Source organism: Ovis canadensis, chromosome 1 (assembly GCF_042477335.2).
Source record: "Ovis canadensis isolate MfBH-ARS-UI-01 breed Bighorn chromosome 1, ARS-UI_OviCan_v2, whole genome shotgun sequence".
NCBI classification, from domain to species: Eukaryota; Metazoa; Chordata; class Mammalia; order Artiodactyla; family Bovidae; genus Ovis; species Ovis canadensis.
Genome location: NC_091245.1, coordinates 256382647 through 256404702, shown reverse-complemented (window position 1 = coordinate 256404702; position 22056 = coordinate 256382647). Strand labels below are relative to the sequence as shown.

The window sequence follows — 22056 nt, the reverse complement described above, 5'->3', positions numbered from 1 at the left end:
GTAATTATGATAGTATAGGATTGGCATTAAAAGAGAGTAATAATCATTGAATCTAAAGAGCCAAGAAATATATCCTAAACAGTATGAGAATTCAACAAAACAAAGGGTTCTTCATGAATTAATTGTATTAACTATTAACCATATCTGATTTCACTGTCTCAAATACAGAAATAAGCAAAGGATTTGAATAGAAACTTTACCAAAGAAGAAATATAACGAATAAGAAAAATAAACAGAATTTTCTAGGGTTGAAGAAATAAAAATGAAAACAGTCAAGTTCTGTTTCTCATTATTAAATGGGTAACTGTTTTATTGTTAACATACCAGTGCAATTCTTGGTATTGTCAAACCTATGCTCTCTTTCTCTGCTGTCGTCGTCTCCCACCTGTCATTGTCTTAGTCCACCTTTCTTGATGCAGTAGTGTTGCACACTCTTATCATTTGACAGGTCATATTGGCTCTACCTTTTAAATATATTCAGCGTTTAAGATCCCCTGGAGAAGGGGAAGGCTGCCCACTCCAGTATTCTGTCCTGGAGAAGTCCATGGACTGTATAGGCCATGGGATTACAGAGCCTTTTTACTTTTGGTTATTCTGCCCAAGATGATTTAACCCCAAATACCTCCTCAACCTGCTCCCTCTCTTCTCCATTCAGATTTCAGCGAGGTCTTCCCTGACTGCCCTTTGTAGCACAGCACCTTCTCATCCTTTCTAAACCCTTGCTGTGCTTCATCTTTCTCTATTGCACATATCACCATCTAAGTCAAGTTTACTTACATGTTGTTTTTCTTCTTCCTGCTAGATTGTCAGTTCATTCAGGACAGGGACTTTATTCACTGCTCTATCTCTAGCACTTGGCAGGGGCCTGTCACACAGGAAGCACTCAGTATTTATTGATTAAGTCAGAACATTGACTGAACCTTTTTATTTTGTTTTGCTTTTTAATGTTTTTTCTCTTTTTATTATTTTAAATTATATTTTTATTAGAGGATAATTGGTTTATAGTGCTGTGTTAGTTTCTGCTATACAGCAAAGTGAGTCAGTTATATAGTTTATAATAGTTTGTGGCCCTCCATCTGGCAGATATAACAGTTAGAAACATGCGTATCTAACAACAGAATATCAAAATACAGAAAGCAAAACAAAGGAGAAATAGAAAGCTCAACAATAATAGAGAATTGAGTAACCTCCCCCTTTCAGTAATGGATAGGACTACTGGGCAGCACTGGATTGAACCTTTTTGGACAGCAACTTCCAACATGATTTAAGTGCCCTTTAAAAAAAAAGAGAGAATGATTAAATTCTATCCATTGATGACAAGAGAGGGAGATCTGCATGTGGCAGGGTCTGATAGGATGAGGTCAAGAGCAGTAATAAAGGTTGTTTTTCTCTCTCAGAAAGAGTAAGAAAAGCGCTGAAGGTAAGGGAATAATTTCCAAGTGTCAAGGAAGTTGTACAATCAAGAACAAGCACTGTGTGTCAGCCATCTTTAAGAAACCTAGGTTGATGGAAGCAACATCAACCTGTCCTGTTGATGCAGGACAGTAGCAGAAAATAAGGTTATGTGTGGATGGGAATAGTTGTTGAAAAATGAGTCAAAGAAGCTAGGCCTGCCATGATGCATGTTAGGGATTGGTAGTGTGAATTCTTGATCTGAAAGAGGTGAGAAAGCTCTATATATCCAAGCTAGTCAGTGTCATGTTAGGAAGCAAGGAGGGTGGGATTAGAAATGCCAACTGAGAGGCAGTTGTAACAAGGCAGAGTTGAGGTAATACTGTTACTGTAGTTAAGTTACTAAGTCATATCTGACTGTTTTGCGACCCCATGGACTGTAGCCCACCAGGCTCCTCTGTTCTTGGGATTTTCCAGGTAAGAATTCTGGTGTGGGTTGCCATTTCCTCCTCCAAGGGATCTTCCCGACTCAGGAATCAAACCTGCATCTCCTGCATTAGCAAGCGGATTCTTTATCACCGAGTCCCCAGGAAAGCTGGTAATACTACTTTAGGTAATAAGGAGTGTAGGGTGTAATGAAACAAAGGCTTGAATCAAAGGTAAGCCACCAGTGATGTGGCAAAGAAAAAGATAATTAACTGCGTGTGGGATACAAAAGAAGAGGAAATAAAAGATTGTCAGTATTAAGAGATTGTATTTCCTTTAAATCATTTTCTTTTTTTCATTATAGGTTTTCCTGTCATTCACAAAAAAAAAAAAATGGATCATTTAAGCCTTTGGAGGACTCAGTTATCACAGTACTTCTATACTACCAACTGAGATTTATGACAGTACATTTATGACCATAAATATCTGCATCATAGAACTGCTGAAGAACTAAAAGAGAATATTCTTTATTCTTCTTAAAATTTATTCCTAAAAATAATCCTATAGTATTATGATATTACTAAATGAAACTAGAAAGGACAATTATTAAATTATTAGACTTGCTGATACAAGCACGCATGTGCAACAGCTACTGTATCTGACAGTTACCAAACCTCAAATTTTGATGATTTCCCTTTGCGGGAAAGGTCATTATTTTGTAAGAAACCACTGAACGTTGCCAGTCAAATATATTTTTAGCTGAGTGTCATTTAGGAGAATTTACTTGAAACAAGTTCTGGAAAATTCTACGTCCTACTACCCAGTGGATTTGATATTATGGCAGCAACTTACAGACTTGTGGTTAGTACTGTGAACCACTACAGCAGTGTGGTGATAGACCGGCGTTTTGAGCAAGCGATACATTATTGCACTGGAACCTGCCACACCTTCACACATGGAGTTGACTGCATTGTGATACATCATAGTGTTTGTGCAGACCTCTTACACATACCTGTGTCTCAGTTCAAAGATACAGATCTGGACTCTCTGTTTCTACCCCATGAAAATGGGTTTTCCTCAGCTGAAGGTGACTATCCCCATCAAGCCCTCACGGGCATACCCAAAGTCAGGAAAGGATCTACATTTCAGAGTACCTGTAATTTAAAGGACATTGCAGGAGAAGCAATCAGTTTTGCCAGTGGGAAAATAAAAGAATTTTCCCTTGAAAAACTCAAAAACTCCAACCACACCGCTTATAAAAAGGGAAGGAAAGTTAAATCTGACTCATTCAACAGGAGGTCAGTTGATTTTGACTTGCTCTGTGGCCATTATAACCATGATGGGAACTCTCCATCCTTTGGTTTACTCCGGAGTTCCTCAGTTGAGGAAAAATCTTTGTCCCGTAGAAACTCACTCGATACAAACCTGACTTCAGTGTTTCTTCACAACTTTTCTGAAGAAGACCTGGTTACTCAGATTTTAGAAAAACATAAAATAGATAATTTTTCTTCTGGTACAGACATAAAGATGTGCTTAGACATCTTGCTAAAATGCTCCGAGGATTTGAAAAAATGCACAGACATCATAAAACAGTGTATAAAGAAAAAGACAGGGAGTAGCATCAATGAAGGAAACGGTAATGATGCAGTTTCTAGCTCTGAAACTGTCTATATGAATGTAATGACCAGGTTAGCATCCTACCTGAAAAAGCTACCATTTGAATTCATGCAGTCTGGGAATAATGAGGCTATAGATTTAACAGAACTGGTCAGTAATATGCCTAGTTTACAACTGACTCCATTTTCCCCAGTATTTGGCACTGAACAGCCCCCTAAGTATGAAGATGTTGTCCAGCTCTCGGCGCTTGACTCTGGACAGTTTCAAACTATAGAATTGCAAGATGACCAGCACAGTTCTAGAAAAACAGACACTATAAAACCCATTCCAAATAACTCCACAAATTCCTTATATAATTTAGAGAAAAGTGATCCCAGAACTCTAAAAGATGTTCAGCTTCAATCACAGTCACTAACTGTAAATCCTTTAGAAAAAGTTTCATCTGGTAATGTCATGGAAACCCTATATATTGAAGAAGAGTCAGATGGAAAGAAAGCATTGTATCAAGAACAGAAGACAGAAAATGGACCCTCTCCGGAGTTGATAAAGGTAAATGAAGATAGAGCAGAATTATCAGACCATGGTACTCATCTTAAAAAATGTCCTGCCTCAATGCAAAATGAAATTGGTAAGATATTTGAGAAATCAGTTGTTAGTCTTCCTGAAGAAGATCTTAAATCTAAAGTTCCTAAAGTTGAAGAGGAAAACCACAGAGATTTTATGAATTCTAACAGTCAGGAAGAGATAGATAAATTGTTAATGGACTTGGAATCTTTCTCACAGAAGATGGAGACCTCTCTAAGAGAGCCACTTGCTAAAGGTAAAAGCTCTAACTCTCTAAATAGTCAGAGTCAGTTGATTGGTCAGCTGCCAGATCTTGAGCCTAAATCTAAAGTCTCCTCACCCACAGAAAAAGTGTCACCTTCCTGTCTAACAAGGATTATTGAAACCAATGGACACAAAATAGAGGAAGAGGATCGAGCCCTCTTACTGCGGATTCTAGAAAGCATTGAAGATTTTGCTCAAGAATTGGTTGAATGCAAATCAGGCAGAGGGAGCCTATCACAAGAAAAAGAGATGATGCAGATTCTACAAGAAACCTTGACAACTTCCTCCCAGGCCAGTTTGTCAGTCTGCAGAAGTCCTGTTGGTGATAAAGTCAAAGACACTACCTCAGTGGTTTTGATTCAGCAGACCCCAGAGGTGATCAAGGTAAGATCTAACAATCTTCTGTCCCAAGAAGTCTCCAAAGAAATGTACTAATGTTTGCAAAATTTAGAAACAAAACAATTTTGTCAGTCGTTTTATGTTCCACTAAAGCTCCTACTCTACACTAAGCATGGTCTCACTAAGTTCGGTGGAAAAAGCTAAAAAGCAAAGTCTCTATAGAGTTAAGCAGATTACTTTCAGTTTCCTTCCTGACACCCTTTATCTTCTTCCTAGCTCTGTGACCAAAGGAAGCTTACTTGGTCTTAATATCCTCATCTGTATAATGGGAGTAATAATGATCAAGATAAGTCAGGTGAAGCACAAGCAAGGTGCCTTACACAGTTATTTATTATTAGTTTCACAATCCTCAACCAGTGAGCCACTCTTCACTGCACACCTTTGTGGACTACAAGCCTGTGTAGAACTTAAAATCTAGCTGGGGAAACAAACTAACATACCAGAAAAAGTATGTGAACATATAAGCACATCTCTGAAAGTTTTGTTAGTGCAGTAGATCTTCAAAGAAGGTAAAGATTAGAGTATATGAAATATCATTCATCATGCAAGTGAGAATGAATGTCAGTCTAGAGTTACAAGGTAGACGTATTTTCAGAAAGCTTTGAATATTCCCTGCTACTGATAGCATTACTTTTGAATAATCCCAGAAAGGAAGTTATCTGCCCATTTGTAGGTATGTATATGTGTCTTAGCCCAATAGGATTCTTATTCGTTTTACATGTCCAACGCAGTTGGTAAGAGGCTCTGCTCGACCTCGCGCAGGGACCCAGACTGATGGATGTTCCATGTTCCTACAGCTGCCCCATTGCCCCATCTGGAAGATGTGGCTTAGGAGTTCACTAAAGAAGGCTAAGAAAGAAATGGAGCTTTTAGCCACCTTATCCCACTCTTGACACAATTCCCTTCTGCTCACAGCCCAGTGATTCCAACCTGAAGTCTAAGAATCATGTGGGAGCACATAGAATATTTGGTGAGCTCTGTCTCTACCATGTGAATACACTATATGTGTCAACATGTATGAATTCAGACATGAAGCAAAGTCAACAAAACTAGTTGTAAAATAATGATAGGAACTATTAGAGGTATTTGTATTGTATAAAAAGTATGAATAAATACATGGACACATCAGGTACAGTGTTCAGAACAGTGATTAACCCACGGAAGAAGGAAGAGAGATAGAACTGAGGAAGAATGCACAAGGCCTCAGTAATATTTAATCTGGAAATGAATCACCAGTATTTTGTCATGCCATTTTGTATATCTTTAATATAATAAATTTTTTTAATGGATATTAGAGATGGCATATATATGGCCCAGTTAAAAAACAAGTTATTATTTTCACGTTAATATTTTCATTAGAACAGGAAAAAATGCATATTATCATCAGATGAATAATTTTTACCTCATATTTTTTTGTGGCTGTTGTTCTCCTGTTCACATTTTTAGTTACCAGTGACGCTAAAGTTTAAAACAGTACATATTTAAAGTATTAAGTAATTTAGGTCTAAAAGATCCTCAGTTGTCCACTGAGCATTACTGTGAAATCTCTCTGAGTCTCTTCATTCATTGATTCACAGATGGTAATACTCTTTCGTTAACATGGGTCAATGCTGAAGGGGAGAAACCAAGTCAGCTAATTAGAAAAATTTTTTTAAATCCTTTCATGTACATAGGCAAGACTGATGTGCTTACTATTTTATAACATAAGATCTAACAGTTCTTGTGATCAGCAGTGTACCAAAATATTTAAATGTGTTATCTGTTTTTCCCATTAAAAAAAAAAAAGTCTACCTTCTCTAATGACATATTCCAATGTTTCACAACTACTATGGCCAGAAACTCTTATTGTAATATAGTGTTTTGAAATTTGTTCAGCCTTCTTGCCGCATTATCATCTGTCAGGTGGCGGGGCGGGGGGGGGGGGGGGACAGATTCTTCTAGAAGAGGCAGACTGCAGAAAGCAGAAAACGTGAACCTGAAGCCAAGAGAGCCCGTGCAGCATCTCTCTGTGTGCCTGGCTGACAGCTCATGAGTGGGCCACCAGTCTAAGTACAGCTGCCTAAAAATGACACACTGGGCTCTAAATGAGCCCCCCAGTTTTTTGACAAGTATGGACTGACTGAAATCAAAATCATATTAAACGATTCTCCCATAGGTCTTTTAAATGAGTTCCTCATAGAACTCATTTTCTGTGAGTTCCAACCTCATAGAATAAAATTTGATGAGATTTCTTTTTTCCCACAGAGGTACATCATTTTTTTTTAATTGAGGTATAATTGACATATTAGTTGCAGGTATACAACAACCTGATATTTGCATACACTAAAATAATCCCAGTTAAGTCTTGTTGCCATCTACTGCCATACATAGTTACAATTCTTATTACTTTGATAAGACTTCTTCATAAAAGTTGAAAAAATAATTCATGAAAAGCTAATTTAAAGAAACAAGCATATAAAATGTCTCAGGAAGATACTTAAGGTAAGAAAACAAAACTGTCCTTCCTTGACTCAGTTGCCTCTTTACCTCTTCATTTTTCAAATCTTTTCTTTTTATGAAATATTTAAATTCAGAAGTTGGCAAATGTTTTCTATACAGGGCCAAGTAGTTAATATTATAGTCTTTGCAGGTCACAAGTTTCTGTCATATAGTCTTGTTTTTTGTTTTTTCTCTTTTAAACAGCCTTTCAATAATGTAAAACTATTCTTAGCTCTAAGTCTTAAAAAATGGGCAGTGGGCCAAATTGTAGTTTGTCAACCCCTGTCTTAAACAAATAGAAAAGTATTATGAATGACAGAAAAAGCTTTTTTATTACTCACCACTTTGCTTTATCAAATCTTAATGCTTTGCTGTAGCTTTGCTTCAGATCTTTATTTAATATTTTCATTAATATCACCATTTTAAAAAAAGTCACCTCAGATATAGTTGAAATCCCAAGGGTTCCCCTCCCCAGTATTCTCTCCTCTTCCAGAAGTAACCATTTCCTGAAACGTCAGTGTTTTTATCTCCTGCTCATGTTTTTATTCTTGTGTACAGAGAATGAACAGAAAGTTCAGTTCAGTTCAGTCACTCAGTAATGTCCAACTCTTTGCAACCCCATGGACTGAAGCACGCCCCACTTCCCTGTCCATCACTGCAACTCCCGGAGCTTCTCAAGCTCATGTCCATCAAGTCAGTGATGTCATCCAACCATCTCACCCTCTGTTGTCCCCTTCTCCTCCCACCTTCAATCTTTCTCAGCATCAGGGTCTTTTCCAATGAGCCAGTCCTTCACATCAGATGACCAAAGTATTGGAGTCTCAGCTTCAGCATCAGTCCTTCCAATGAATATTCAGGACTGATTTCCTTTAGGATGGACTGGTTGGATCTCCTTGCAGTCCAAGGGACTCTCAAGAGTCTTCTCCAACACCACAGTTCAAAAGCAAATAAAATCAGAGAGGTAGGTTGGGGCCAACTTACGAATGACTTTGTATGCTATGCTAAAGAGTTTCTTTCACAAAAAAGCAGCAGACCCACAGATATAGAGAACAAACTAGTGGTTGCCAGTGGGGACAGGGAGTGGATGGGGTCCAATATAGGCTTAGGGGAGTAAGAGGTATAAACTACTAGGTATAAAGTAAGCTACAAGGACATATTATGCAACACAGGGAATATAGCCAGTAGTTTATAATAACTATAAATGGAGTATAACCTTTAAAAATTGTGGATCACTGTATCATATACCTATAACATACAGCAAATATACTTCAATTTTTTTTTAAAAAAGATCATTCTAAGGGAGTGGCTAGCTAACAAAGATCTTAAAGCACAGGACTCCCACAGTATAGCTTTTAAGAATAATTTTTTAAAGAATAATAAATTTTAAATTAAGTCTTTTATTTTTTTTAATATTTTGAACAGTCAAAAATTTTCCAGTTGTTCAAAACATTTCAGTTAAAAGACTTATGTAAGGGACACATAGGAATTGCTTTTATTTGACATTGATGATTATCACTGAAAAGATCTACTTGACAATATTATATATCATTAATATTTTAATATGTATTTCAAAATAATTTCTCAAGAGGAATAGTATTTTTTTCCAGAAATATATTTCAAATCTGTATTGGGAGAAGGAATCAAATAAAAAATACTAGAAGGATGTTGAGAGATTAGTACAGATGATATCAGTCTAAATCAGGGATAAGATGAACAGATAAAGAAGTTGTGGTACCTATACAATGGAATATTACTCAGCCATACAAAGGAATGGATTTGAGTCAGCTGAACTGAGGTGGATGAACCTAGAGCCTATTATACAGAGTGAAGTAAATCAGAAAGAGAAAAGCAAATATCATATATTAGCACATATATATCGGAGAAAGCAATGGCATCCCACTCCAGTACTCTTGCCGGGAAAATCCCGTGGACGGAGGAGCCTGGTAGGCTGCAGTCCATGGGGTTGCTAAGAGTCGGACACAACTGAGCGACTTCACTTTCACTTTTCACTTTCATGCATTGGAGAAGGACATGGCAACCCATTACAGTGTTCTTGCCCGGAGAATCCCAGGGACTGGGGAGCCTGGTAGGCTGCCGTCCATGGGGTCACACAGAGTCGGACACGACTGAAGTGACTTAGCAGCAGCAGCAGCAGCAGCAGTACATATATATGGAATCTAGAAATATGGTACTGATGAACCTATTTGCAGGGCAGGAATAGAGATGAAGACATGGAGACCAGGCTTTGAGACAAAGTGGGGTAAGGAGAGGGTGGGATGAATTCAGACAGTAGCATTGAAACATGTATGTTACCATATGTAAAACAGGTAACTAGTGGGAAGTTGCTGTGTAGCACAGGGAGCTCAGCCCTGTTGCCGTGTGACAACCTGGGGGCGGTGGGTGGGAGGCAGTTTCAAGAGGGAGGGTATATATGTGTATTTATGCCTGATTCACACTGCTGTATGGTAGAAACCAACACAACACTGTAAAGCAATTATCCTCCAATTAAAGACACAAATTAGCTTTAAACAGCTTTTAAATCAGGGGTCAGAAACCTGTGGTCCATGGGCCAAATCTGACCTGACACCTGTGTTTGTAAATAGTTTTATTGTAGCACAGCTACAGTCCTTCATTTCCTATGGACTGTGACTGCTCTTGTGCCCTGTCTACTAAGTTGAGTAGTTGTAACAGAGACCTTAAAGCCTAATATACTTACTGTCTGGCCATTTATAGAAAAAGTTAGCTAATTTCCTGGTCTAAATATTATTTTGTGTAGATCAGCAAAACAGATTTTCGATAAGGTTCAGTGTGATGTTTTTTTAAAGACATCAGTAGCAAAAACTACCAATGTGGTAATCAGATAGTCAAATAGAAATAGAAAAATAAGTAAGCCCAGAGTTTCAGAATTCTTCATCATGGGTTCTTATCTAAATAGCTTTCTCCCTTTTCCTCTCCAGTCATTCCCTATCTGTGACTTTTCCACTTAAAACAGATTCCTTTTCATCCCATGTCTTATTCTCTGCTCTTTTTTCCTTTCTTTGCTCATGAACTTTCTCGCTGTGTCAAGTTCTATATAATTGGTCAGCAGGTGACAGGAAACAACCCTGTAGGTCCTGGAATAACAGTCGTTACTCAAATAGACCTGAAATGAGTTGAACAAAGAGAATGGTATGTTTTCACTTATGTATAGAATCTTAAAAATTAAAGCAAATGAATATAACAAAACAGAAACAGACTCACAGATATAGTGGACAAACTAGTGGTTACTAGTAGGTTGAGGGGTGGGACATAGGGCAGGATAGGGAAGGGCATTAAGTGATACAAACTACTAGGTGGAAAATAAACTACAAAATATATTGTACAGCATAGGGAATACAGTCAATATTTTATAATTGAACGGAGTAAAATCTATAAAAATATCAAACCACTATAATGTACACCTAAAACTAATTGTAAATCAACTATACTTCAGTTTAAAAAAAAAAATAAGAACAGATTGTGGAGGAGAGAAAGGAGGTGTGGCTGAGGTTTCAGAGGGTTTCATAATAACAAATGAGTGAATTACATGTCCATGAGTGTGACATGGACATAAAGTTTTTTAAAAAAAAACTCTTAGAAAAATATACTGCTTTGGAAGTTCACATAATAAATGATGTTTTAATTCTACATTTTATTACCTTTAGCAGATGATATTACAGTCATTTTTGGTCTGTTTTTAGCTTTATGGGACAATAACCTGTTAGCTGTTATTCACAGGTTAAAATAATAAACTCTAGCCTCCCCTGAAAATTATTTTTTATTTAATTTTAGTGAAAACAAAGCCTGGGAAAAGTTTCCATTATTGCTTGCCTCCATTGAAAGAGTGGAGGGCAGGGGGGAAGGACTTGTCAATGAAAGAGGAAAATTTTAAGGTAAACAAAAACGAAGATTTTTTTTTAAGCTATACTGTAATGCTTAAGTCTAGTGAAACCTTACAAATTTCACTGCTGAGGGGGCTGCTTCTGCTGCTAAGTCGCTTCAGTTGTGTCTGACTCTGTGCGACCCCATGGACTACAGCCTACCAGGCTCCTCCATCCATGGTATTTTCCAGGCGAGAGTACTGGAGTGGGTTGCCATTCCCTTCTCTGCTAACTGAGGGGGAAAGGTGTCTAATTTATTAGAAAGTCCCAATTAAAACTCTAATTTTCTAAAAAACTATTAAGAGTAAAACTGTTGTCAGAATATTGCCAGATGTGAACTTTCAGTTCAGTTTAGTCACTCAGTCATGTCCGACTCTTTGCAACCCCATGAATCACAGCACGACAGGCCTCCCTGTCCATCACCAACTCCCGGAGTTCACTCAGACTCAACGTCCATTGAGTCAGTGATGCTATCCAGCCATCTCATCCTCTGTCATCCCCTTCTCTTCCTGCCCCCAATCCCTCCCAGCATCAGAGTCTTTTCCAATGAGTCAACTCTTGGCATGAGGTGGCCAAAGTACTGGAGTTTCAGCTTTAGCATCATTCCTTCCAAAGAAATCCCAGGGCTGATCTCCTTCAGAATGGACTGGTTGGATCTCCTTGCAGTCCAAGGGACTCTAAAGAGTCTTCTCCAACACCACAGTCCAAACGCATCAATTCTTCGGCACTCAACTTTCTTTATAGTTGAACTCTCACATTCATACACGACTACTAAAAAAACCATAGCCTTGACTAGACGGACCTTAGTCGGCAAAGCAATGTCTCTACTTTTGAATATGCTATCTAGGTTGGTCACAACTTTTCTTCCAAGGAGTAAGCGTCTTTTAATTTCATGGCTGCAGTCACCATCTGCAGCGATTTTGGAGCCCCAAAAAATAAAGTCTGACACTGTTTCCACTGTTTCCCCATCTATTTCCCATGAAGTGATGGGACTGGATGCCATGATCTTCGTTTTCTGAATGTTGAGCTTTAAGCCAACTTTTTCACTCTCCTCTTTTACTTTCATCAAGAGGCTTTTTAGTTCCTCTTCACTTTCTGCCATAAGGGTGGTGTCATCTGTGTATCTGAGGTTATTGATATTTCTCCCAGCAATCTTGATTCCAGCTTGTGCTTCTTCCAGTCCAGCATTTCTCATGATGTACTCTGCATATAAGTTAAATAAGCAGGATGACAATAAACAGCCTTGATGTACTCCTTTTCCTATTTGGAACTAGTCTGTTGTTCCATGTCCAGTTCTAACTGTTGCTTCCTGACCTGCATACAGATTTCTCAAGAGGCAGGTCAGGTGGTCTGGGATTCCCATCTCTCTCAGAATTTTCCACAGTTTATTGTGATCCACACAGTCAAGGCTTTGGCATAGTCAATAAAGCAGAAATAGATGTTTTTCCTGGAACTCTCTTGCTTTGAACTTTAGCAGGACCTATTTCAAAAATTGGATAAAGATCACTTTTATAATTGTTAAAAAATTATTAAAGAAGGAAGTATATGAATGGCTGGCACCCCATAGTCAAGCTTGTTTGGGGTGAGAAGGCCCAGAATTCACTTGGCACTTGGGGATTAGCTGACTGAATATACTACATTTTTGGTCAAGTGAACCATATACAGGGACATGTAAGTTATCCAGATTATGGTTTGGTAATTTGGCAGGAGCTCCGGGCAGGAATGGCTCAATCATGAGCCTGGAAGTTTATTTCAGCATAGTTAATACATTATTATGTAAATGGAGGTTGCCAAAATGATTTAAAAAGGATAGTTTCTAAATAGCTTCCGCATGTACTGTGTAGAGCACACAATTGGGGATTAAGATGAATCAGACATCATAAGCCTTTTTGGAGCCCACAGTCTAGTAGAAGATATGAGCTATTTACTGTGATGCAGAGTGAAAAGAATGGATTCCATGAGAGAGAGATGAAATGCTACAGGAGTTCAGAGGATGGAGAGAGAGAGATCCCAGCTTGTCCAATTCAGGGAAGTTTCTCTGGAGGAAATAGCATTTAGATATGCATACGTGATGGACAGGGAGGCCTGGCTTGCTGCGATTCATGGGGTCGCAAAGAGTTGGACACGACTGAGCGACTGAACTGAACTGAACCCTTATCTCATTCAGTGAATTTACTTAAAGTCCTAAATGTTATTATAGTGTTAATGGTACTAAGGTTAGAGGTTTATTTATCTCATTGGCTTGGACCATTTCCATTCTGTTCTAAGATGTAAAAATGTACCTTAATCTTCTCCAGTTCAGTTCAGTTGCTCAGTCATGTCCAACTCTTCGCGACCCATGAATCACAGCACGCCAGGCCTCCCTGTCCATCACCAACTCCTGGAGTTCACTCAGACTCACGTCCATCGAGTCAGTGATGCCATCCAGCCATCTCATCTGTTGTCCCCTTCTCCTCCTGCCCCCAATCTCTCCCAGCATCAGAGACTTTTCCAATGAGTCAACTCTTCACATGAGGTGGCCAAAGTACTGGAGTTTCAGCTTTAGCATCATTCCTTCCAAAGAAATCCCAAGGTTGATCTCCTTCAGAATGGACTGGTTGGATCTCCTTGCAGTCCAGGGGACTCTAAAGAGTCTTCTCCAACACCACGGTTCAAATCAGTTCTTCGGCACTCAACTTTCTTTATAGTCGAACTCTCACATTCATACATGACTACTGGTAAAACCATAGCTTTGATTAGATAGACCTTTGTCAGCAAAGTAATGTCTCTGGTTTTTTTATTATGCTGTCTAGGTTGGTCATAGCTTTTCTTCCAAGGAGCAAGCATCTTTTAATTTCATGGCTGCAGTCGCCATCTACAGTGATTTTGGAACCCCAAAATATAAAATCTCTCACTGTCTCCATTGTTTCCCCATCTATTTGCCATGAAGTGATGGGACTGGATGCCATGATCTTGGTTTTCTGAATGATGAGTTTTAAGCCAACTTTTTCACTCTCCTCTTTCACTTTCATCAAGAGGCTCTTTAGTTTTTCTTCACTTTCGGCCAAAAGGGTGGTGTCATTGGTGTATGTCTGAAGTTGTTGATATTTCTCCCAGCAATCTTGATTCCAGCTTGTGCTTCTTCCAGCCCGCCATTTTGCATGATATTCTCTGCATATAAGTTAAATAAGCAGGGTGACAGTATACAGCCATGACATATTCCTTTCCCGATTTGGAACCAGTCTGTTGTTGCATGTCCAGTTCTAACTGTTGCTTCTTGACCTGCATACAGATCTCTCAAGAGGCAGGTCAAGTTGTCTGGTATTCCATCTGTTGAAGAATTTCCCACAGTTTATTGTGATCCACACAGTCAAAGGCTTTGGCATAGTCAATAAAGCAGAAGTAGACTGCTTTTTTGATGATCCAGTGGATGTTGGCAATTTGATCTCTGGTTCCTCTGCCTTCTCTAAATCCAGCTTGAATATCTGGATGTTCACAGTTCATATACTATTGAAGCCTGGTTTGGAGAATTTTGAGCATTACTTTGCTAGCATGTGAGATGAGCGTGCAATTGTTCAGTAGTTTGAACATTCTTTGGCATTGCCTTTCTTTGGGATTGGAATGAAAACTGACCTTTTCCAGTCCAGTGACCACTGCTGAGCTTTCCAAATTTTCTGGCATATTGAGTGCTGCACTTTCACAGCATTATCTTGCAGGATTTGGAATAGCTCAACTGAAATTCCATCACCTCCACTAGCTTTGTTCATAGTGATGCTCTCTAAGGCCCACTTGGCTTCACATTCCAGGATGTCTGGGTCTAGGTGAGTGATGACACCATCGTGATTATCTGGGTCAAGAAGATCTTTTTTATATAGTTCTTCTGTGTATTCTTGCCACCTCTTCTTAGTATCTTCTGCTTCTGTTAGGTCCATACCATTTCTGTCCTTTATTGTGTCCATCTTTGCCTGAAATGTCCCCTTGGTATCTCTAATTTTCTTAAAGAGATCTGTAGTCTTCCCCATTCTGTTGTTTTCCTCTATTTCTTTGCATTGATCACTGAGGAAGGCTTTCGTATCTCTCCTTGCTATTCTTTGGAACTCTGCATTCAGATGCTTATATCTGTCCTTTTCTCCAGCTTCTCTTCTTTTCTCAGCTATTTGTAAGGCCTCCTCAGACAACCATTTTGCCTTTTGGCATTTCTTTTTGTTGAGGATTGTCTTGATCACTGCCTCCTGTACAATGTCACAAATCTCCATCCATAGTTCTTCAGGCACTCTATCAGAGCTAATCCCCTGAATCTATTTGTCACTTTCACTGTATAATCGTAAGGGATTTGATTTAGGCCATACCTGAATGGTCTAATGGTTTTCCCTACTTTCTTCAATTTAAGTCTGAATTTGGCAATAAGGAGTTCATGATCTGAACCACAGTCAGCTCCTGGTCTTGTTTTTGCTGACTGTACAGAGCTTCTACATCTTTGGTTGCAAAGAATATAATCAATCTGATTTTGGTATTGACCATCTATTGATGTCCATGTGTAGAGTCTTCTCTTGTGTTATTGGAAGAGGGTGTCTTCTATAACCAGTGTGTTTTCTTGATCAAACTCTGTTAGCCTTTGCCCTGCTTCATTTTGTACTCCAAGGCCAAATTTGCCTGTTACTCCAGCTATCTCTTGACTTCCTACTTTTGCATTCCATCCCCCTATAATGAAAATGACATCTTTTTTTGGATGTTAATTCTAGAAGTTCTTGTAGGTCTTCATAGAGCCGTTCAGCTTATGCAGCATTACTCTTTGGGGCATAGACTTGGATTACCATGATGTTGAATGGTTTGCCTTGGAAAGGAATAGAGATCATTCTGTCATTTTTGAGACTGCATCCAAGTACTGCATTCTAGACTCCTCTTTTGTTATGAGGGCTGCTTCATTTCGTCTAAGGGATTCTTACCCACAGTAGTAGATATAACGGTCATCTGAGTTAAATTCACCCACTCCAGTCCATTTTTGGAGAAGGCAATGGCAACCCACTCCAGTACTCTTGCCTGGAAAACCCCATGGGCAGAGGAGCCTGGAAGGCTGCAGTCCATGGGGTCGCTACAAGTCGGACACGACTGAGCGACTTCACTTTCACTTTTCACTTTCATGCATTGGAGAAGTAAATGGCAACCCACTCCAGTGTTCTTGCCTGGAGAATCTCAGGGACGGAGGAGCCTAGTTGGCTGCCATCTGTGGAGTCGCACAGAGTCGGATACGACTGAAGCGACTTAGCAGCAGTCCATTTTAGTTCGCTGATTAGGTCCTAGAGTATCAACATTCACTCTTCCCATCTCATGTTTGACTACTTCCAATTTACCTTGATTCACGGACCTAACATTCCAGGTTCCTATGCACTATTGTTCTTTACAGCGTCAGACTTTACTTCCATCGCCAGTCACATCCACAACTGGGTGTTCTTTTTACTTTGGCTCTGTCTCTTCATTCTGGAGTTGTTTCTCCACTGTTCTCCAGTAGCATATTGGGCACATACCAAGCTGCAGAATTCATCTTTCAATGTCCTATTTTTTTGCCTATTCATACTGTTCATGGGGTCCTCAAGGCAAGAATACTGAAGTGGTTTGCCATTCCCTTCTCCAGTGGACCATGTTTTATCAGAACTCTCCACCATGACCCATCCATCTTGGGTGGCCCTACATGGCATGGCTTGTAGTTTCATTGAGTTAGACAAGGCTGTGGTCCATGTTAATCTTCTCCATCTATCTTACAAATAGAAGTTTTTGGTCCTTGGGGAATCCAGTAAGGGATGCTAGATGGCTAGATCATAAATCCATTATTTCAAACCCAAGCTCTCTGGTAGTCTAATCTTGATGATTAAGAGTAAGTCAAATTGGCTTAACATAACTCTCCTTCCTAGAGAGTATAAAAGAAAATATCAGGCTGCTCTGCTTATCTTATTTCAAATTCTAAGTTGATAGGACTCATGCTAATAAAGTAAAGGGTTAGATGGGTAGTTCCCATTGTTTTTTGCAGGTTTTAAGTCACACTTTAAGCAGACAGTCTTATCTGACAGCCTGATTCATATCTTATCTTATCTTTTACCACTTCAGGCTCCAAAATTATAATCCCCAGCTCCCAAACCTATACCTAATAAAGATGAAATATTAAAATAAGCACATGCAGAGAGATTTATGTGTCCTTCTCAAGTTTCTTTGCCTGGCACTATCCTCCATTGGCCTTTATTTAACAAATGGTAGCATTAAATAAGTATTTATTAAATGAATAAATAAGTGAATGAATAATCAAATGAAGGGATTTTTGCTTCTCTGGTTTGCCTGCTTCTCAAGTAGAAACTGTGCTCTCTTGCCTAAAGGCCATCTCTTTCCTGGCCCTTGGCTTCTCAAGGATGCATACAAAAGGACCTGACAACTGGTTCCCTTCTAGGACTTGAGGCTGGTGCCTCAGCAAGACTCAGACCTCACCCAGACCTGTAGCCTCTTAATTCCTCTAGCATGTAACACCTAAAAACCTATGGAGTTCTGGGGAAAATCCCATCACCTCCCCTGACAAGAGGGGAGAACCCCATTAAGAGTATAGATCATTTCACCTTATCAGAGGATGAAAGTCTCTTGATTATAGACTGTAGGCATTTTGAGCGGGTGCTCTCTTATTCACCACTTCACCCTCAAGCCCTATTGTAGTATCTCCACATAGGAGCTGTTTATTTAAATCCTGAAAATTCCTTTTCCCTGTCTTAGAAGTCCCACCTTCATCCCAACAGATTTAGCTTGGAAAAGAACTTTTCTGGCCACTTACCTTTAGTATAGCATTTGTTTTTTGTTTGTTTTTGGATGCCCAAGAGGGTCAGAGAAATCGTTCAAGGTGGGTATGATTTGTACCATTACTAGAACTTACTTTGTTTCTTTCTGACCCTGATCAGTAATATGTGTCTCAGATACCATTCCAGGGGGAATCAAGAGCCTTCCTAGGTTAATGATCTAATATTATGAGTCTTTTCAAAGTTTAGATTTTATATTGTATAATTTCATATGTTTAAATGTAGAATAATTATGAAAATGAAATTATAGAAGAACACACTTTTGGAATCTTATTAAAAGCTTCTTCTGAAGCATTCTTCTTTCACTTTCCAGGTTTGTATCCATACCTTCATTAAGATTGAGCAGTCATATCACTGGGGAAAATTGTTTCTTCTCCCTCAGCTTTAGGTGCTGACAGTTTCTTGGGTTCAGTGCTACAAATATTTGAATAGAAATCAAAGCACTCATCAATACAGCAAGAAACTATTCTCCCTTCTACTTCATTTAACCACCACAGAGATTAATAAAAGTAAAGGGATCTGGCCAGTGGCACATATAAATTTGCAGGATGAGTTCAATAGGTATTTCCCCTCCACTTTTAATGTCTTCTGGGATCAGGTCCTGTTACATCTCCATGCTTTCTAATTATTCACATCAATTGTCAAGATAAAGATATAAATTGTAAAACGAATATACCAATGTGATCCCTTTTTGTAATTAGTATGTCTGTGTATGCAAAAAACTGGGGGGTAAATGCACTCTAAATTACACATGTACACATGTTTTTGTAGAAGTAAGACTGAGACCCAGATATCCAGGTATTCCTGATATGTATAGCCCTCCCCAGCCTCCAAAACAGAAGTGAAAGGAGCTCCCAGAACTCAGATTGCTTCTGGTCAGCCCGTGGTTCCCCTCATGGACCTACCCAGCACACAGCTTCAATATTCTCTGCCTTAAGATCAGGGCTAATCTAATAGCCCTTCATCCCTGTTCACATCAGTCACCACAGAAGTCTGGGAGTTCACATAACCACTCACCTCCTCACCCTACTCTTGTATATCCTGTTTCTGAGTTCAGCCCTGAAATCTTTCACTGTGCCTTCTTGATCATTCACTGGCAAAATGTCCTAGGTCATCAAACTCTTACTAAACATTCCCTTTACCCTCTTGTTCTATCTGAAACCCTTCTCTCCCTAAGGGTATGTGCTAAGTTGCTTCCGTGGTGTCCAACTCTTTGTGGACCCATGGACTGTAACCCACCAGACTCCTCCGTCCATGGGATTCTTCAGGCAAGAATACTAGAATGGGTTGCCATGCCCTCCTCCAGGGGATCTTTCTGACCCAAGGACTGAACTCCTACATTTCTTACGTCTCCTGCATTGGCAGGCAGGTTCTTTACCACTAGCACCACCCGGGAAGCCCAGGGGTACGATAGCCACGTGAAATGGTGACTCTTTTCTTTCCCACTCCACCCCATCTCACTGGATCTGGAGGAAGCAGTAAATGTTCTTGCGTTTCATTGCAACTTCCAGAGTATTCTCTTTCCCACTTCTCTGAAACTACCATCCCCCAGCTTTGAGCTAATGTCATCAGACTCACTACCCACCATGCTTAGTTGCTCAGTCGTATCTGACTCTTTGCGACCCCATGGACTGTAGCTCAACAGGCTCCTCTGTCCACGGGATTTTCCAGGCAAGAATCTGGAGTGGGTTGACATGCCCTCCTCCAGGGGACCTTCGCAGCCCAGGGCTCAAACCCAGGTCTCCAGCATTGCAGGCAAATTCTTTACCAGCTAAGCCACAAGGGAAGCCCTACCCTTCCTTGATTGTAGTCATCTGCCAACCCCAGGTCCCTTCCTTGATGATTTTAGCTCCTGGCTGTTTGACACTTTCCAATACTACTTGCCAAGATTCTCGTGAGTTTTCAGTAGATGAGGCATCCAATCCATGAGCTTCTCAGTTCTTTGATCTCTCCTCCAGTGAGCTTGTCATCTGCCCTTCTTTAGCTAGTCATTCTCTGGTCCTGTTTTTATATCAGTGGCTTTAGAAGTGTAGTTCCCAACTAACAGCATTAGCATCACCTGGGAACTGGATAGAAATACATACTCTCAGGCCCCGGCCGCTTTCTCCCCACAGTCATCAGTTTTTTCCCTTTGATCATTCCATCAACTGATAAACATGCACAGTTCTCCCCTCTTTAAAACCAGGCATTCAAAAGACACTTTGGCATGCAGGAGATACAGCTCCATCAGCTATTATATTTGCAACATAAAGATCATCCCTAGGGTCCTTGACCATCAATTGTAGCCTTCTCTTTTGACATCTCTTAATTCACCCCAAACTACTGAGAAACCATACACACACACACCCCCCACAAAGACACCAGGGCAAGGTATTTAGGGGGTGCAAGGTGTTTTACAGTACTGCCACTGTGCATTCTCTGATATTCAACATGGCAGTGTCAGTGGATTAGAAACCCTCTATTCCTTCTAACTTAAGTTGTCTGACATATTTATGAGCCCAAAATGAATTTCTTATGCTCTATAATGAGCAGTCTCTTCTTGAAGTGATTACTGAGGAAGAAGAAAGGCAGACTAAGAAGTGCAGTACTCTAGGAGCCAGAAGTTGTAGAGATCCAAGAATTATCATATGTAATAATTTTAGGTTCTTAATTATCTCCCCCTGCCCCAGATCCCAGAAGAACATCAACTCCCAAATGTTAGGAACACAGAGGTAAAAATACTAGATTTGTGGGTTCTTTCTCTTATGGGTCCTGGAATGTGTTCCTATCATTTCGATGCAGTTGAAGCAAGACACAGAAATGCTTATTAGATCTGCTCCTGTTTTTCTGCAACCAGTGAAGATAAGGCTAGAGGAGCAAAGAAGCCATAGATCAACACAACCACCCGCCTCCATTCCCCACTCCATTATTTAAGAGTAAAATAACGTTACTGGCAAAACAGAGCAAGCTATTAAATAATGCAAAGACACCAAGTTGGAGCATAAATGAGGATATAAAAATATAGGATTGAGTAAATAATTAGCTTATAATCAGTTTTCTCTGTTAAGGCTTTATGATGATATTTTAAGCAAAGTCTGTGATTCCAAGTTGTTATACCTTTTTTTTTATTAATAACTCCTTTGCCAGTTAGAGCTAAGATGAGAAAGACTTTTTAAAATTGAGATATAGTAGTATAAAATTTACCCTTTTAAAAGTGCCTAATTCAATATGTACGGCTGAGTCCCTTTGGTGTCCACCCGAAACCTATCACAGCATTGTTAATTGGCTATACTCCAATACAAAAATTAAAAGTTAAAAAAATAAAGTGCCTAATTAAGAATCACTACATTGTACACCTGTAACATATAATATTGTACATCAGCTGAACCTCAGTTAAAACTGTATGCCCTGTCATGTTTATTGTATCACTTTATACATTAATAAAATATAACCACACAAAGTGCATAATTCATAGGTTTTTAGTATATTCAACAAGATTATGTAACCATCAGCACTAATTCTAGAACATTTTCATCACTTCACAAAAAATCTGTACTCATTAGCAGTCACTCCCCATCCCCCCAGCCACCAGCCCCTGGCAATCACTAATCTTTCCATCTCTATGAATTTGCCTAGTTTGGACATTTCATGTAAACGGAATCATACAATATGTGGTCTTTTGTGTCTGGCTTCTTTCACTTAGCAAATGCTTTAAAGGTTTATCATGTAGTATGTGTCAGTATTTCATTCCTTTTTATGGTTAAATAATGTCCCATTGTAGGAATATACCACATTCTGTTTATCCATCAGTCAACTGATGGCCATTTGGGTGTTTCCACTTTATGGCTACTGTGAATAACACTACTATGAACATTCACATATAAGTTTTTATGCAGACAGAAAGGCTTTTGATTAAGCATTTTCAAGTTTTTCGAAACAGCCAGCTTCCTTTTTAAAATCAGAAGTACCCTCTTCATGTAGCAGAACTTCCTCTTTAATATGTAACTTTTTTTTCTCCTGTAGCATCTTATGAGCAAAATCTGTTGATGTGAATTTAGAGTGACTCTGCTGCTTTCTGGACCTGGTTCTGATATTCAACACAGGTCCTCACAGCTGAGCTGATTCCCAGGCTTGCTGTGCTTCACGCAGATGTTGATGGCTTTGCTGCATTGTTTATTCCAACCAGGTCTTAACTCTGAGACCTTGGTGGATGCTGTGCTCTCAGTCTC

The 22056-nt window shown here is 39.4% G+C and overlaps 1 protein-coding gene across 4 annotated transcripts in view; it reads left to right on the top strand.

Annotated features, from left to right (window-relative positions):
* PPP2R3A (protein phosphatase 2 regulatory subunit B''alpha) overlaps positions 1–22056 on the top strand; it is a 239841-nt gene that overhangs the window by 60884 nt on the left and 156901 nt on the right. For 2 of the 4 annotated variants that reach the window (XM_069564765.1, XM_069564766.1), the window contains exon 4: positions 2183–4647. The exons of the other annotated variants lie outside the window; for them this stretch is intronic. In XM_069564765.1, the coding sequence (XP_069420866.1) occupies positions 2656–4647 (1992 nt within the window). In that variant the 5' untranslated portion in view covers positions 2183–2655. The remainder of the gene's footprint in view (positions 1–2182; positions 4648–22056) is intronic. 4 annotated transcript variants of the gene reach the window in all.